Raw genomic sequence first — 15,474 nt, forward strand, 5'->3', positions numbered from 1 at the left:
TTCTACAACTATAAAAGGACATTTGTATAGGCTAAGAAGGACATCATCAATTATCAGAATACAAACACAATTATCATATATCCTCTCGTCTTCTCCTTCCCTTGACCCCTTTCCACGTTACTGCTACTTTCTCTCTACCTGCTATCTCTCTAGAAGCTTCTGTGTCGCTAACACTGTCCTCCCAGGGCGTGAGCCTGGTGCTGGGCTACGCGGACGCGCTGGCGGCGCCACTCCCGCACGCCGTGACCGTGAGGGCGGACGCCTCGGACGAGGGCAGTGCGCGGTCGCCCTTCTACGCGGCGGCGCGCACATCCTGGTGGCCAACGCCAGGGTGCTAGACGTCACGTACCCCGCTGTGGGCTGTGGCCGCCACGCCACCGCCACCGAGGCCTTCGACCGCGTGCGCGGCGCGTTCCTGTGCCCTACGTGAGGGGGCCAACCGCCTGCGCCGCGGCGGTGGGAGCAGATCGTGGTCGTGATATCGTCCGATCGTCTTGGCGTCAGATCGTCATCTTTTGTCTATACATGTCCATACCGAGGCCCATGGCCCAGCCCACCAAAGCCCAGCAGTGTCTTGTTGGACTCGTCCAGCGCCGCCAGGACTCCACGAATGCCTCAGCACCTACCTAGTACCTATATATATGGCTTAGCGTACGTCTCGTATTAACAAGATCAATCAGGCCAGAAACGCGCCGCCCAACCAACGAAGAAGTCTCACCTCACGGCGGCGCAGCTGACCAGGAGGAGGAACCAGCGTTCGACCGCGATCTGCAGCGCTCCTGTTCTCCCCACGATTCCGACGCGCTTCGTCTACAGGCCGCAGGCGGCGACGGATGTCGGGTTCTAGCTCCTTGTGGGAGACGGGCGCGCCGTCGCTCGACACGCTGGCAGAGTCAGCCGCGACGTACGCGGTGATGATGTCGTCGCAGCAGCAGCAACAGCAGCAGACGGCGGGACCGAGCCGGCAGGCGGTGTACGGCGCTCCTGTCCTCCCCGAAATCCCGACGCGCTTCGTCTACAGGCCGCAGGTGGCGACGGATGTGATGTCGGGTTCTAGCTCGTTGTGGAAGACGGGCGCGCCGCCGCACGACACGCTCGCAGAGTCAGCCGCGATGTACGCGGCGACGCTGTCGTCGCACCAGCAGCAGCAGCAGATGGCGCGACCGGACCGACAGGCGATGTACGGCGCTCCTGTTCTCCCCGAAATCCCGACGCGCTTCGTCTATAGGCCGCAGACGGCGACGGATGTGATGTCGAGTTTTAGCTCGTTGTGGGAGACGGGCGCGCCGCCGCCCGCGGCGTACGCGGCGATGCTGTCGTCGCAGCAGCAACAGATGCCGACGACGCGACCGGGCTGGCAGGCGGCGCCCCGCGGCGCTCCCGTTCCTCCTCCGATGAACATGCGTTTCGTCCCAAACACGATGCCAGCGGCGGATGCCATGGACGTCGGCTCCTCGGCGCCCATGGCACCCTCGGACTCCTCGTCGGAGAGGACACCCTCGCCGCTCCAGCGCGTGGAGGTGCGCCAGGTGTGGGCGCACAACTTCGACAGCGAGGCCAAGCTGATCGAGTCGCTCCTGCCCAAGTTCCGGTACGTGGCGGTGGACACGGAGTTCCCGGGGACGGTGTACCGGCCGGCGGGACCAGCGTACAAGTTGGAGCCCGCGGAGCGGTACAGGCTGCTGAGGTGCAACGTGGACGCGCTGCACCCTGTCCAGCTCGGCCTCACGCTGTTCGACGCGGGGTGCGTGCTCCCGGGCGGTCACGGCGGGGCCACGCGGTACGTGTGGCAGTTCAACTTCAGCGATTTCGATGTCCGGCGGCACCGTCACGTGGTGGAGTCCGTCGCGGCGCTGCGGAGCAGAGGCGTGGATCTCGACCGGACGCGGCAGTACGGCGTCGCTGCGGCAGCGGTGTTCGGCCCGCGCCTGCGCAAGTGGACGCGCGCCGGCCTCGGCCGCGCCGGCGTCGTCACGTCCCACGGCGGCTACGACCTCGCGTATCTGGTGAAGATGATGTTCGGGACCGGGTTCAGGATGTCCGGGTCGGCGGCGGAGTTCAATGCTGTCGTCAAGTCGGTCCTCCACCGTCGGAGGGTGTTTGACATCGGGGAGATGGCGAGGCTCTGCCCGCACGAACACCTCCACCGCGGGCTGGACAGCATCGCCGGACAGCTCAACGCGGCGCGGTTCGCCGCCGACGCGGCACGCCAGGCCGGCTATGACAGCCTGCGGACTTGCTACACGTTTATGAAACTGAGAGAAATATACTTCGACGACGATGGCAAGCTGGCGGGCGTCGATGGGATCCTGGCCGAGGTAACGGCGTTCTAGCTAGTCCCTGCCATGTAAACACGGAGTATACTTTGCATGACAAGCAGTAGAATTTGATTAGGGGAGTCATTGTTCGTTAGTTTGTTGCATAGTTTGAAGCCTAGTAATGCAATGTGCAAGTCATGTTATAAAAAATGTCATCTTTTCTTAAAAACTTCAGAAAAGTGCTAGAGAGATGTTTTTTTAAATAATGTAGGTAGTAAGGGACATCGATATTTGTATGCTGCAAACAATCTTGGGCTGCCTATAAAAGAAATCTAGTTAGATTGGAAGTCTTAAACCTGATTTACTGAAGAGATAGACTTTAGATTGGTTTGTTTCAGAGTCGTTGGAAACCTGAACAATGCGACAACCTGTCAACGAGGCACCAAAATAAAAATGAACTAATCCATCTGCATTGCTGTGACTGTGATTGTGGCTATGGGATAACAATAGGAAACATGTTGGATCCTTGCATCTTACTTATATGACATGGAAGGAAGTATACATGCAATAGTCCGATGGCTTGCCTTGGATCCTTGCATCTTACTTACTACTGATCACACTATGGGTCACCTTCACCATAAACAAGTAAAAGCGGGGAAGAAGAAATCGAACACTAGCTAGATTGCACTTTATCCTTGATCTTGCAAAACCAGGATGATTTAATTTAGACATCTTTAAATGCTTAAGATGAATTCTTTAGGGTAGTTCTCTAGAAAAAAAATAAACAGACATGATCGATGTGCGTATGCACACGTCATACACAAACTATTTTTATAATGAGATTGGATCGGCAAATCTTCAGGTTGACGAAATTAACCTAGTCGCCTCATTGTCCACATGCCTTCTAGCTACCAATAAAAGAAAGACATGCCTCACCTCCTAATCAATGAGAAACATGGAGCATATATTATATACCACCCTAAAATGGTTTTCTAGGGATTGTTTTACTAAAATAAATCAAAATACAATATATACATAGATATATGTGCACAGTCGCCATAATGGATGCATGTATGCAGCACAACCTCTCCATTGATTTCATATAAGAGACCAACCATATCAACAAAGTTGCTTGAGGTTGATGAGACCATCGTAGTCACTTTGTCGTTGATAGACCATTTAACACTAAAATGACATCTAATAATGAGATAGAGGGCGTCAAAACTAATGTTTTCATTTCGTGAGCACAAAAAGATTCCTTGAATAAATTCTATATATACGCATAACAACTCGACCTAATATATTTCCATGTACCCTTCATCTTATTATACTCATATCACACATGACCCTTGTATACTGCTGTTTTTTTCCTAATTTCTTCTACCTTTATCTATTACCACTAAATTAGTAGCCTAGCTAAATACTTGCATCCACCTAAACCACCACTTAAGCACTCATTGGGGCAAGTTATTACTTCCACCTTTACCTAACCCATTGACCACCCTTCGCTACATTGGCTAGCGCGGTGAACCGCCACTACATCCTTCTACCACTTGCTATTTCAAACTTCACTCTATGAACAATACAATCTATATATCATGTAAAATAATGTTTTGCACGACCATATACATGATCTGCTGGCTAAAGTATAACGACCTCTATTGCCCATTGTCATTGTCTAGTCAACTTTCCTTCCTTAACTTTCCTTCCTTGGCCTTCACTATACGGTCCTTTTTAAATGCAAAAATTTTACGAGAATCCTATATGAATCTTATATGAATTAATCCACATTTCATAAAAAGGACATAACAAACATGGATAGTTCCAATGGGGGCCTAAACATGCAAACCTAAAAATCTCAACCTAGTCTCCACCATCACCACTAGAAACACAATACATATAAACCTGTTAGAAAAAGAGAAGGGGTGTATTTTGCAGTGAAGGGTGAAGATGGAGAATTGAGACTGATGTCTCCAGCAACGTCTTCTAAATCCATCATCTATATCTGTCCTTTATAGTCTCCTCTAAAAGATTCTCTCTTCTATATATCATCTCTCCAACAATGTTCTCTATATCTCGTTCTATATACGTAAATACCTATAGTAGAGATATATTTTACTTTTAAATTTTGTGCGTATGTATTTTTCGTATTCTCAAATATAATGTATTGTATATATTTTAGTTTGCTAAACCTGTTGTTTTAAATATTAAAATGGATAGATGAGGGGAGAGAAACTCTATATATAGAGGATCGACCAATGTCATTTATATTTAGACCGTTTAGAGGACGAAACTTAAATGAGCGGAATCTTTTCTAAAATTTAGAGTAGAGGACACTTTAGAGGACATGTTGGAGAGAGTCTAAAACAAAAATTCAGGCATATAAGAGGTAAGAAAATAAACAAGCGAATATTATATAGCATTTGTATTCCCTCTATCGCTAAATAAACCAATTTCTAGAGTTGTCCTATGTCAAACTTTCATACAAACTGACTAGTTTTATAGGAAACCATCTTAACATGTATGTCATTAAATGAGAACACAATAAAAATATGTGTTATGGTATATATGATGATATTAATTTTATGCCATAAATATTGATACTATTTTCTAAAAATTCAGTTAAACTTATAAAATTTTACTTAGAACAACTCTAGAAGTTGATTTCATATTCAACTTATAATGGCAGTGGCAGCAGAAAATAATCGTTGTACCATTATATATTGTATTCTAGCATAAGGCCTTCATATTCATTTTGCAATGCAAGTGTACCTATATATAGAGGAATGTTTATCAGGAACATTATGGTAATAAAGCATCCATGCATGCATCAAATCATCAATCCATCAAGTTCATTAGACGACCTTGGTATCTAGGACCACACGAAATTAGCACGTTGTCACGGTGGGTGAGCTACACTCACGCTGTGCCATCACATGGCCAACATTGGCATGCAAAGCATGCACGCATTTTACACCAACGATTGGTTAATGCCATATCGCCATGAAAGATTAACTAAAACTGCACCGGTTACAGGTCGCCATTGATCGTCCTCGTCCTTATTGTACCACAAACACTCAATTTATTTGTGCGTCGTAGCTGCATCTCCGTCGCCGGCCATTATTCTTGGTAGCTGCTGCGCTGCTGCCTACAGCTAGAGATGCATCGATCTCAGTTGCCCTCCTCCTGTCCGCCATGGTGGCGGCGGCCTCCCGCGATCCACGACACGAAGGCGTCCATGGTGCCCGCGTCCGACCGGTAGTGCTTCTGCGTGAACTCGAGGAACTCGCGCCACGTGAAGTCCGGGAACGCGCGCGGGCGGCCCGCCTGCTTGTTCTCCTGGAGGAGCGCGCCCGGCGGGCGGACGACGCGGTCCAGCGGCGGGTTGAGGAAGAAGGCGAGCGACCGGCGGGAGCCGCCGCCGGTCACCACGGCGCGGTGCAGGCAGCTGGTGTGACGCCCGTCGGTGAGCGCGGCGAAGGTGTCGCCAATGTTGACCACGAACGCGTCCGCGCGGGGCCGCACCGCGCGCCACGGCCCGCCGCCGGCGCGCACCTGCAGCCCGCCCACGTCGTCCTGGTGCAGCAGCGTCAGCGACGTCGGGTCCCGGTGCGGGCCCGTCCCCAGCGTCAGGTGCGGCTGCCGGCACGCCGGGTAGTGGTTCAGCCGCATGACGGAGTCGCCGCCCTCGAAGAAGCCGCGCAGTGCGCCGCGGTCCAGCCCCAGCGCTGCCGCCAGCACCTCCGTCACGTCCAGCGCCAGACGCGTCATCGCGTCGCAGTACTCCTGGTACACCTCCCTGCATTTTTTTCCCGTTTCAGTTCGTGCGGCATGACATGCACATGCACGTAAAAAAATAGGGTAGAGAAGTAGAGACCCCATGTGGCGGTAGTCCTCGCCGAGGACGTCGACGAAGTAGCCGACGACGGCGCGCGCAGTCCCGGCACCGGCGGGGCAGTTGAAGGACAGCGTCTCCTTCCACGGCAGGCAGCAGTGGAAGCGGCCCGTGAAGCTGCTGGCGTAGCCGTGGTTCTCCCCGTGCCGGCGCTGCGCGCGCTGCTTGTCCGCGAGCGGGAGCGCGTAAAAGGCGTCGCAACAGCGGTAGGCCTCGGCGAGCAGCGCGGCGCCCACGCCGTGGTTCACCACCTGGAAGACGCCGTGGCGCTCGCACGCCTCCGCCACGCCGCGCGGGAGCACCCCGCGGCGGAGGAACTCGCCGAGGTCGACCACGGGGATGGCGACCTCCTCCACGCCGCCCGCCGGCGCCCGCTCCTCGGTGGGCCACACGAACTGCGCCGGGATGTGCTCCTCCCGGCTCAGCGCCTCGGCGTCGAACACCACGGCCGCCGCCGCCATGCTGGCGAAATCCGATCGCTTGCTGCGTGCGTGGATGCAACGAAGCCGGGCGGAGGCTTATTTTATTCCTGCACTGCAAGTTTACAAGCAACAGGCTGCACTGCCGGCATATATAGCGGCGACGTGCCGACGTCACGTTTCGGAGCGGGGGCCGGGGGGGCGATCACTAGTTTTGGAACGGGTTAAAAAAAATGGTGCTGTCAGCTAATTACGGGTTCCAGCTCACCGTCATCTTAAGGCCGTCTCCAGCACATGCCCGCAAAAGCTCATAATTCTCTTTAAAAGCTTCATAAACTCTGATTTAGGAAGTTACTAAATATATATATATATATATGGTAGGTATAACGGGAGCCCTGTGCTTCCAATAGTTAAAAAAAGCCTAGGCCGACCACCCCTACAAACTGGTTCAACCCGGCGCACCCAACCAGCCTGTCGGGTGCGCCACCTGCCCCACGTCTGTTAGCGCAAAAAAAGGAATGCATGCATGAGTCAAACACGATCCAATGCTTGCGCGTAAATTTAGGAAAAGTATGTGTGGCGGTTTCTGTTTTTAAATGCTTTATTTCTTCTATAAATTTAGGATCGCTGCAACAACCATGCAACTAGACACGTAAGGACCATTTTATGATATATATTGAGACTAAATATGCTATACTGTGTAAATAATTATGCAATTTGGTATACAACGTAAAAATCTGTTACCAGCTGCATGCGCACGAAATTATGATGAAAATAATGTGCAATGAAAGGAAATAAATTGCATGCATAGAAACAAAAAATCGTATTTAATGTTTAATTTGTTTCATAAATCTAGTATCCCTCCAATAACCATGCAGTTAAATATATTAGAACTAGTTTATGATTTATACTTATACTAATTATACTACACGGTGTAGTTATTTATGTAATTCGGTACACAGCGTAAAAAATCTAGCATGTTGTTCACTGGTGGACGCATCTCCAGGTTGGAGCGTAAAAACCTTAAGTTTTAAGCATAAAATCTCTCAATTATAAGCGTAAATATCTGACCAATGTGAGAGGTTGATAGCTCTGGTAGGTTGTTATTACGATCCTATTTTTATGGCAGATTCGAAAAATATGACAGCCGCATGCATGCAATGTCTATTTTTATACAGATCCAAAAATTATGGCAAAATGCATGCATGAGTCAAACACGTTCCCTTGCATGCGCGTAAATTTAGGAACGATATGTGTGTCGGTTTCTATTTTAAATGCTTTATTTTCTCCATAAATTTAGGATCGCTGCAACAGACATGCAACTAAACTCGTAATGACCATTTTATGATATAAACTGATACTAAATATGCTACAATGTGTAGATAATTATGCAATTCGGTATACTGCGTAAAAATCTGCTACCAGCTGCATGCACACGAATTTATGATAGAAAGAATATGCAATGAAAGGAAATGAATTGCATGCATAGAAACAAAAAATCGCATTTAATGTTTTATTTCCTTCATAAATCTAGGATCCCTCCAACAGCCATGCAGCTAAACGCATTAGAACTAGTTTATGATGTATACTGAAACAAATTATAATACACGGTGTAGGTATTTATGCAATTCCTTACACTGCGTAAAACATCTGGCATGTTGTTCACTGGTGGACACATCTCCGGGTGAAGCGCAAAAATCTTAAATTTTGAGCATAAAATCCCTCAATTATAAGCGTAAATACCGAGTCAATGAGAGGTTGATAGCTTTAGTAGGTTGTTATTACGATCCTATTTTTATGACAGATCCGAAAAATATGGCAGCCGCATGCATGCGGTTTCTATTTTTATACAGATCCAAAAATTATGGCAAAATTGTGAGAGTTTCCATTGCATGCGCGCAAATTACGAACAACATAAATCAAGGAATTGCCTTTCCAATATGCATGCAGTAAACTGATATACGAACTCTGTGTTTAAGCATAAAATCGTACAATTTTTAGTGTAAATAATACATGTGATAGGCATAAAACATAATAATCGAAAAGAAAACTGCGCCGGATCGGAGGATGGCACGCGCAATCATCGTTGTGCGCATCTCGCGCCTTCCATGACGTCGCTCGCTCGAACATCGCGCATCATGCATCGCCGTCGCTACTCGCACGTCAACGGGCGTCGCTTGCTCGCCGGCCTTGGAAGTGCCGCCTCCTCGGGGCTTCGGGGACGTCGTCGCTTGCCCGCACAAGGGCCCCGCTGTCGCTCGCCCTCTGGATCGGGGAACCGCCGCCACTACTCCGGATCGAGGAACCTCCGCCACCGCGCGTCGAGGTAATGGAGTTGCGGCCACCGGCCTAGGAACCGCCGCCACCGCACTGCCGTCGCTCGCCCTCTGGATCGGGGGCCGCCGCCGCCGGCCTGGGAACCGCCGCCAACGCATGTCGAGGTCGGGGAGCCGCGGCCACCGCAGCCACCGGCCGAGGGTCCACTGCCACGCGCGCTATCGGGAAACCGTCGTCGCTAATGAATCGAGATGGGGCATGAAAAACCGATGCCTAGCACTACGGATTTTCTTTTATAGACGTTTGGACCTGGTCCGGCTCGACCGGATTGCAATGTCTGGTCTGGGTTTCCATTAGTTATTGGAAGCCCAGGGCTCCTAATATACAATCTCTCTCTCTCTCTCTATATATATATATATATCCTCCAACAGTTTTCAATTCTTAGCTTATTGTTTTTAAAATTACGCTAACTCGATGATAAATTCATCATTTTTGTAGCTTAAATCATTTAAAGTGCATCACTTGTACACGGATCCAAACTCGATTTCAGACAGATGATTTAACGGTGTGATTGATGAGCAAAATATGTTATTAGATCATCTCCAATAGTTATGTAAACAACTCGTTAAATATAAATTTAAGAAGTTTTCGGGAAAAAACTCTTCTCAAACAATTATATAAAGCAGACCCTTAATTAAATTTACAAACTGCCTACAAAACTCAATTTCATCTATACATTTACGAACCTCGTTAGGACTCCCTAAATCAATGTTGATTCTAAATTGATCGCGAAAACAATATTTCGGCCACTGTTTTGTGTCGCACCGTCCCATTTACCACAAATCTATCTCCAGTGTCATGTGTTGTCTTCATGCTGTCGCCGTGACCTTATGGTCTTTCATCGACAACTTCGACCTTACAAGATATTATGCAAGGTTGTTGATGTGCTAGCTCAATTAAAAATAGAAAGCATGCTCACTTTTTTTGTTGATATAGACAATTTTAAAAATTAGCAACCAATAAATAAAGAACTGTTGGATCACACACATTTTCTTACTCCTTAAAGTGATTTAGCAACTTCTTAAGTCTATAATTTAGGGTGCTAAAGTTACGTAACTATTGGAGATGATCTTAGGAGTGAGAAGAACTCCCAAGTTTAAGAATTAGATATGGGATATTTAAGAATTAGACATGGGATATTTAAGATGTGGATTGGAAGAAATTTTAACTTACTGAGTATTGAAACTTCATTAATCTCACTCAATCTATATGAATTAGAGTACAACCAAACATGACCTAAAGATAATTTTAAACAAATATCAACGATTTAGGATCCAACTGTGTTTTGCTTACCTTGGAACTCCATCCACTATTCTCCTCGACCAAAATTTTCATTGGTAAAGGGCAACTTCGATTTGAGTTTAATTACTCTGCACATATTTTTGTTGCATATAAGTTCAAATTCAGTAAGGTTTCCTGCCTGCTTGTTAATTAGTTACATTAGCGTCTCATAGGCTTCTACTAAACCATATCCTTGCAAGTGTTGCATACTTAACAAAAACAGCACATATTTCAGTCATGTGGACAAGACAATAGCACCATATCGATCTATGCACTGGGAACGTTTTATTAAGGTCTTGATGTTAAAGTTCCTTCCTACAACTTAGTAGTTTATAAATGATTCTAATGACACAATGTACACATATTAACCTCAGGAAATGGTCACCACACATTTTGATTAGGATGTACTTTGTCTACTGGTTTATTTGCAAGCTATCTCAAAGTGTTGCACTCAATAAAAACATGAAAGCTTCTACTGCTAAAATAGGAAAATGCCCTAATGCCACTGAGAAACATAGTCATAACAGTTGCCATTTCTATGTAACCTCGGTTACATAGAACTCAGAATTGGTGCTTCAACTTGACAAATAATTCTTCCTTGTGCACTTGTACTAAACATTACATGAGCTAAAGTAATCCTTCGTAATAGTACCAGTGGCGGACCCAGGATTTGAATTTAAGGGGAAAAAATTGGACATGTAATATCTGTATAGTTTGATACTATATATCTGTAAAGTAATCCTTGGGCTGGACGCGGATCTGGTCGCCGCGGCACGGAGAATCGAGAGATTAGTTTTCCAGAACCGATGCCGACATCAGAATTACACAGAATACTGATACAAGAACAGTTTGTATAAATTAATCAGATGCTCCTAACAACAGCAGCACCAGTGGTCTAGTGGTAGAATAGTACCCTGCCACGGTACAGACCCGGGTTCGATTCCCGGCTGGTGCATTTTTTTTATCTCTCTCAGCCATTCCCTTCTGATATTATCATCTCACTGTGGCTGCGGACCCTATTTTTTTTTTAGTTCAGTAAGTATAATTGAAGTTGACGCCACTTTACGCACCGAGCGGGCCGGGCTCGCTAGCGAGCCGAAGCAGTGGAATACAAGAAGCTGCTGCCCATGGGCTCTGCCAGGCCTCCGGGCCAGAAAACCGAACACGCCCAAAAGTTCGAACCTTTTCTCTGTAAGTATAATTGAAGTTGACGCCACTTTACGCACCGAGCGGGCCGGGCTCGCTAGCGAGCCGAAGCAGTGGAATACAAGAAGCTGCTGCCCATGGGCTCTGCCAGGCCTCCGGGCCAGAAAACCGAACACGCCCAAAAGTTCGAACCTTTTCTCTCCCGGCCCACTCTATCCATCTCAGCTCCGTCGCCGTGTCTGAGGTTGTTGGCCGCGACCGCGGGGTGGGGCGGAGTACCTCCGCTCCGCCTCTTCGGAGCTGGCTGGACTGTGGCCAGCCGGATCCGCGACGTCCCAGTCCCACATTCCAGCAGCTTCCCTTCCTCCTCCTATCTCTCCCCCGCACCCTCCTCCTCAGTTCCTAGAGCCGCTGGAGCTCCGACCCAGAATTCCACTCGCGTCCTCTCCCGCCACGGTCGCTACTGTACAGTACAGTCCAGCCCCGAAATCTGTCCACTCGTTCGCAACCCAGTCCGGCGGCCCGAGTGGCTCTCGTCGGCTCCAAGAAGCTCGCACCGCGGTCCCGTGCGGATGGCGGCGAGGCTCGCGGCGGCGGTGCTGCTCTGCGCCTGCGCGGTGGGGCCGGCGACGGCGCTGGGGGTGAACTGGGGCACGCAGGCGACGCACCCGCTGCCGCCCAAGGCCGTGGTGCAGGTGCTCCGGGACAACGGCATCAAGAAGGTGAAGCTGTTCGATGCCGACCCCGCCGCCATGCGCGCGCTCGCCGGCACCGGCATCGAGGTCATGGTCGCCATCCCCAACGCCATGCTCGCGGGCCTGGCCGCCGACGCCGGCCAGGCCAGGAACTGGGTCAAGCACAACGTCAGGCGCTACGACTTCGACGGCGGCGTCACCATCAAGTCAGTAGCCCCTTCTTTTTCTTACCTCTTCCCTCCCTACATATATCTCACCCGCCTCCGCCGCCGCCGTGGCCATCGTTCTTCATCCTCCCTCCTCCGCATTGGTTCTAGCAAGCACACGGACGGTCAGCTTGGCGTCGGCGTCACCGTGACCTCTTGCGACGGTGACTTGTTTCGAATAATCGCGGTGCTGGTGGGCGCAGCGCAGGATTAGGATATGTCCCTCCCGCCAAATCGTCTGCCATAATCCGGATAGCGATACGCCTCGAAATCCATGTGTCTTTTGGCATCCATCAAAGCTGTCTTCCTGCAAATCTGAAGAACGTCGCCCAACCATCGAATAGGATTTAGGAGTATTCTTTATGGATGACGGTAGTTGGAGTGCGGGGACAGCGGTCAGTGGTGGTTGCTGTTGGCGAATTCAGGTCGTCCAGTCCTTCTCCGTCAGGCAGGCACCACCAACTAATGTAACGTGATCACAACCAGTGGCGGTCAGTGCTGCCTGCTGATCCGACGGAGACGCCACTCATGTCCCAGTGTCCACTCCCCATTTCCTCTATAGATTTTTCTCAAAATTTACTGGCACCAGCTCCTGTTGTGATCCATCCACATGGACCACATCCACTGGTCTCGCAGGTACGTGGCCGTCGGCAACGAGCCGTTCCTGGAGTCGTACAACGGGTCCTTCATCAACGTCACGCTCCCGGCGCTGAAGAACGTCCAGAACGCTCTGAACGACGCCGGGATCGGCGACCGGATCAAGGCGACCGTGCCGCTGAACGCCGACGTGTACAACTCCCCTCGGAGCAACCCGGTTCCGTCGGCGGGGCGGTTCCGCGCCGACATCGCGGGGCTGATGGCGGACATGGTGAGGTTCCTGGCTCGGAACGGCGCGCCCTTCACCGTGAACATCTACCCGTTCCTGAGCCTGTACCTGAACGAGCACTTCCCGCTGGACTACGCCTTCTTCGACGGCGGCGCGGCGCCAGTGGACGACCACGGCGTGCTGTACACCAACGTGTTCGACGCCAACTTCGACACGCTGGTGGCGGCGCTGGGGGCCGTGGGGCACGGCGACATGCCGGTGGTCGTGGGCGAGGTGGGGTGGCCCACGGACGGCGACAGGCACGCCAAGGCGTCCTACGCGCAGCGCTTCTACGCGGGCCTGCTGCGGCGGCTGGCGGCGAACACCGGCACGCCGGCGAGGCCGGGCCAGCGCCCGGCGGAGGTGTACCTGTTCGGGCTCGTCGACGAGGACGCCAAGAGCGTCGCGCCGGGCAACTTCGAGCGCCACTGGGGCGTGCTGCGGTACGACGGCCAGCCCAAGTTCGCCATGGACCTCACGGGGCAGGGCCGGGACACGACGCTGGTGCCGGCGCGCGGCGTGGCGTACCTGTCCAGGACGTGGTGCGCGCTGAACCCCAGAGCCAAGGACCTCGGCAGGCTCGGCGCCAACGTCGACTACGCCTGCACGTTCGCCGACTGCACGCCGCTGGGGTACGGCTCCACGTGCGGCGGCATGGACGTCGCCGGCAACGCGTCGTACGCGTTCAACGCGTACTACCAGGCGCAGAACCAGAAGGACGAGGCCTGCGACTTCCAGGGCCTTGCGCTGCCCACCGAGACCGACCCCTCCACCGCCACCTGCAACTTCACCATACAGATCCAGACGGGGGCGGCGGCCATGGCGTCGCTCGGCCGGAGCGCGAGCGCCGCCGCGCTGGTGCTGGCGTCGGCGTCGCTGCAGCTCCTGGCGCTGTTGTGGTAGCAGCTGGTTTTGTGTGGATGTGCGTGCTGGCATGAAGATCAACGTCGTGTACGGTTGGTTGATTGATTTCTGTGCATTTTTTTATCATTCAAAACACGTTTTTTTATATATAATTTGGACCGGAGTAGATGCTTGTTTACTTTCTAAGGTTGACATGTGCATAATTTGATTGTTCAATGGGCCATGGGCTTCATCCCGTTGCCACGGCCCGACGGCAAGCGAGCCCAGACCAAAACCCTACACGACGGCGGATGGCTCCGACGCCTACAAATACACGAGGCTGGATGGCGGACCCTCTGCCCTCCACTCAAATCACTCTGCCGCCGCCACCTTCGCCACCGTGCATTCGATGTCTGACTAGGGTTCGTTGCCGTCTTCCCCGCGCCTCCTTCACTTTGAATCGCCAGATCTCGATCCGCGCTATTTTGCTTGCCTTGCCTCGTTCGCGTCGCTTCTTCTTCCGTTTGTTTTGGTCTGCCTAACATTGCAATTGTCCGGCGCTGCATTCGGTGCGTCGGGCAATCTATCCTTGGGCGAGATTGAACCCAAGGGGAGGGCGCTTTCCTAGCACTTCCCGCCTGCTTTTTAAGCTCCGGCGGTCCTGCCTCATCCCAGGGTTCGCCGGTGACAAAGCAGGCAAATTTCTTACGTTTACTCTTTTTGATGTTTGGTTTGACTGGCCTTCTTTGCTTGCGATGGCTATGGCGGGGATGACGAAGAAAATCAATCGGATTCCCATTGATTTCTACGCGAAAGATGAGATCTTAACCAGCTACTTCTGACTCGCGATATCGCTCTCATTGGGGCCGACCAATCTTTGTTTTTTTTCCCTTTTTCTTTTCTGTTGTGATGATAATCCGCTGGGGCCGGTGATGTGATCAAAATATTTGCTACTCTTGATGGAGCAAAGGCTCCGCCTGACGACCAAGAACCACCAAGATCTCTGAGGCCCTCTTTAATGAGTTTTCCTGATTTTTGTCGAAACGTATGAAATATTAGAATGGATGGGACACTAACTAGCACGGGAATAACAAGTGCCGATTCAAAATCGTTGCACGAATTTCATCTTGTTAACATTGGGTACAGTAACTCCACGAAATCTAACCTATAGGAAACGAGCCAAATTTCCCAAAAGAAATCTGCATGTTTGTAAATGTAAAGGACAACCAGGTCGGCGAAAGACTGTTATTCGCATTCAGTAAAGAATTAAATTTTCGAAGCACATATTTTTGAGTTGTGAATGTGCGTGTGTGTTTTCTAACACCATCAAAATGTTTGCTAGTGGGCCATTAGTCTTTAGTCTTATGGGAAGAGCTCTCTGATCCGAAGATCAACCGACAGATGTAATGGATTTGAACTTAAATTTATCTTCGGGGCATCAGAAGCAAACATGACATTCCAGTCCATGGAAATAAATTGAGACGAATGATTTGAAGTGTAAGTTGAATTCCTGAACATATTTTATATCA

The 15,474-nt window shown here is 50.5% G+C and overlaps 2 protein-coding genes and 3 non-coding genes across 5 annotated transcripts; 4 read left to right on the plus strand and 1 right to left on the minus strand.

Annotated features, from left to right (window-relative positions):
* Positions 1-5,094: 5,094 nt before the first annotated feature.
* LOC100217010 (gibberellin 20-oxidase 2) lies at positions 5,095-6,685 on the minus strand. The gene is made up of 2 exons (NM_001143386.1): positions 6,136-6,685; positions 5,095-6,057 (listed from the first exon to the last, which is right to left on the minus strand). Exons 1-2 carry the CDS (start codon positions 6,612-6,614, stop codon positions 5,430-5,432), a joined length of 1,107 nt encoding a protein of 368 aa, NP_001136858.1. The 5' UTR covers positions 6,615-6,685; the 3' UTR covers positions 5,095-5,429.
* A 4,389-nt stretch (positions 6,686-11,074) lies between these two features.
* Positions 11,075-11,145, plus strand: TRNAG-GCC (transfer RNA glycine (anticodon GCC)). The gene has a single exon. It is a non-coding gene; the product is annotated as a tRNA-Gly (tRNA).
* Positions 11,146-11,580: 435 nt separating this feature from the next.
* Positions 11,581-14,151, plus strand: LOC100192029 (putative O-Glycosyl hydrolase superfamily protein). Its single transcript, NM_001137452.2, has 2 exons — positions 11,581-12,237; positions 12,874-14,151. Exons 1-2 carry the CDS (start codon positions 11,909-11,911, stop codon positions 14,003-14,005), a joined length of 1,461 nt encoding a protein of 486 aa, NP_001130924.1. The 5' UTR covers positions 11,581-11,908; the 3' UTR covers positions 14,006-14,151.
* Positions 14,152-14,709: 558 nt separating this feature from the next.
* LOC111591016 (small nucleolar RNA R12) lies at positions 14,710-14,792 on the plus strand. Its single transcript, XR_004856782.1, has one exon. It is a non-coding gene; the product is annotated as a small nucleolar RNA R12 (small nucleolar RNA).
* Positions 14,793-14,869: 77 nt separating this feature from the next.
* LOC111590999 (small nucleolar RNA SNORD24) lies at positions 14,870-14,956 on the plus strand. The gene has a single exon (XR_004856768.1). It is a non-coding gene; the product is annotated as a small nucleolar RNA SNORD24 (small nucleolar RNA).
* Positions 14,957-15,474: the final 518 nt, after the last annotated feature.

Source organism: Zea mays, chromosome 2, assembly GCF_902167145.1.
Source record: "Zea mays cultivar B73 chromosome 2, Zm-B73-REFERENCE-NAM-5.0, whole genome shotgun sequence".
Taxonomy (NCBI): domain Eukaryota; kingdom Viridiplantae; phylum Streptophyta; class Magnoliopsida; order Poales; family Poaceae; genus Zea; species Zea mays.

Excerpts from the sequence above, each read along its gene's own strand:
- LOC100217010 (NM_001143386.1), bottom strand. The coding sequence starts at position 6,614 with ATGGCGGCGGCGGCCGTGGTGTTCGACGCCGAGGCGCTGAGCCGGGAG. Across the intron at positions 6,058-6,135 it reads GAGGACTACCGCCACATGGG|GGAGGTGTACCAGGAGTACT; the intron begins GTCTCTACTTCT and ends AAAAAAATGCAG.
- LOC100192029 (NM_001137452.2), top strand. The coding sequence starts at position 11,909 with ATGGCGGCGAGGCTCGCGGCGGCGGTGCTGCTCTGCGCCTGCGCGGTG. Across the intron at positions 12,238-12,873 it reads GACGGCGGCGTCACCATCAA|GTACGTGGCCGTCGGCAACG; the intron begins GTCAGTAGCCCC and ends CTGGTCTCGCAG.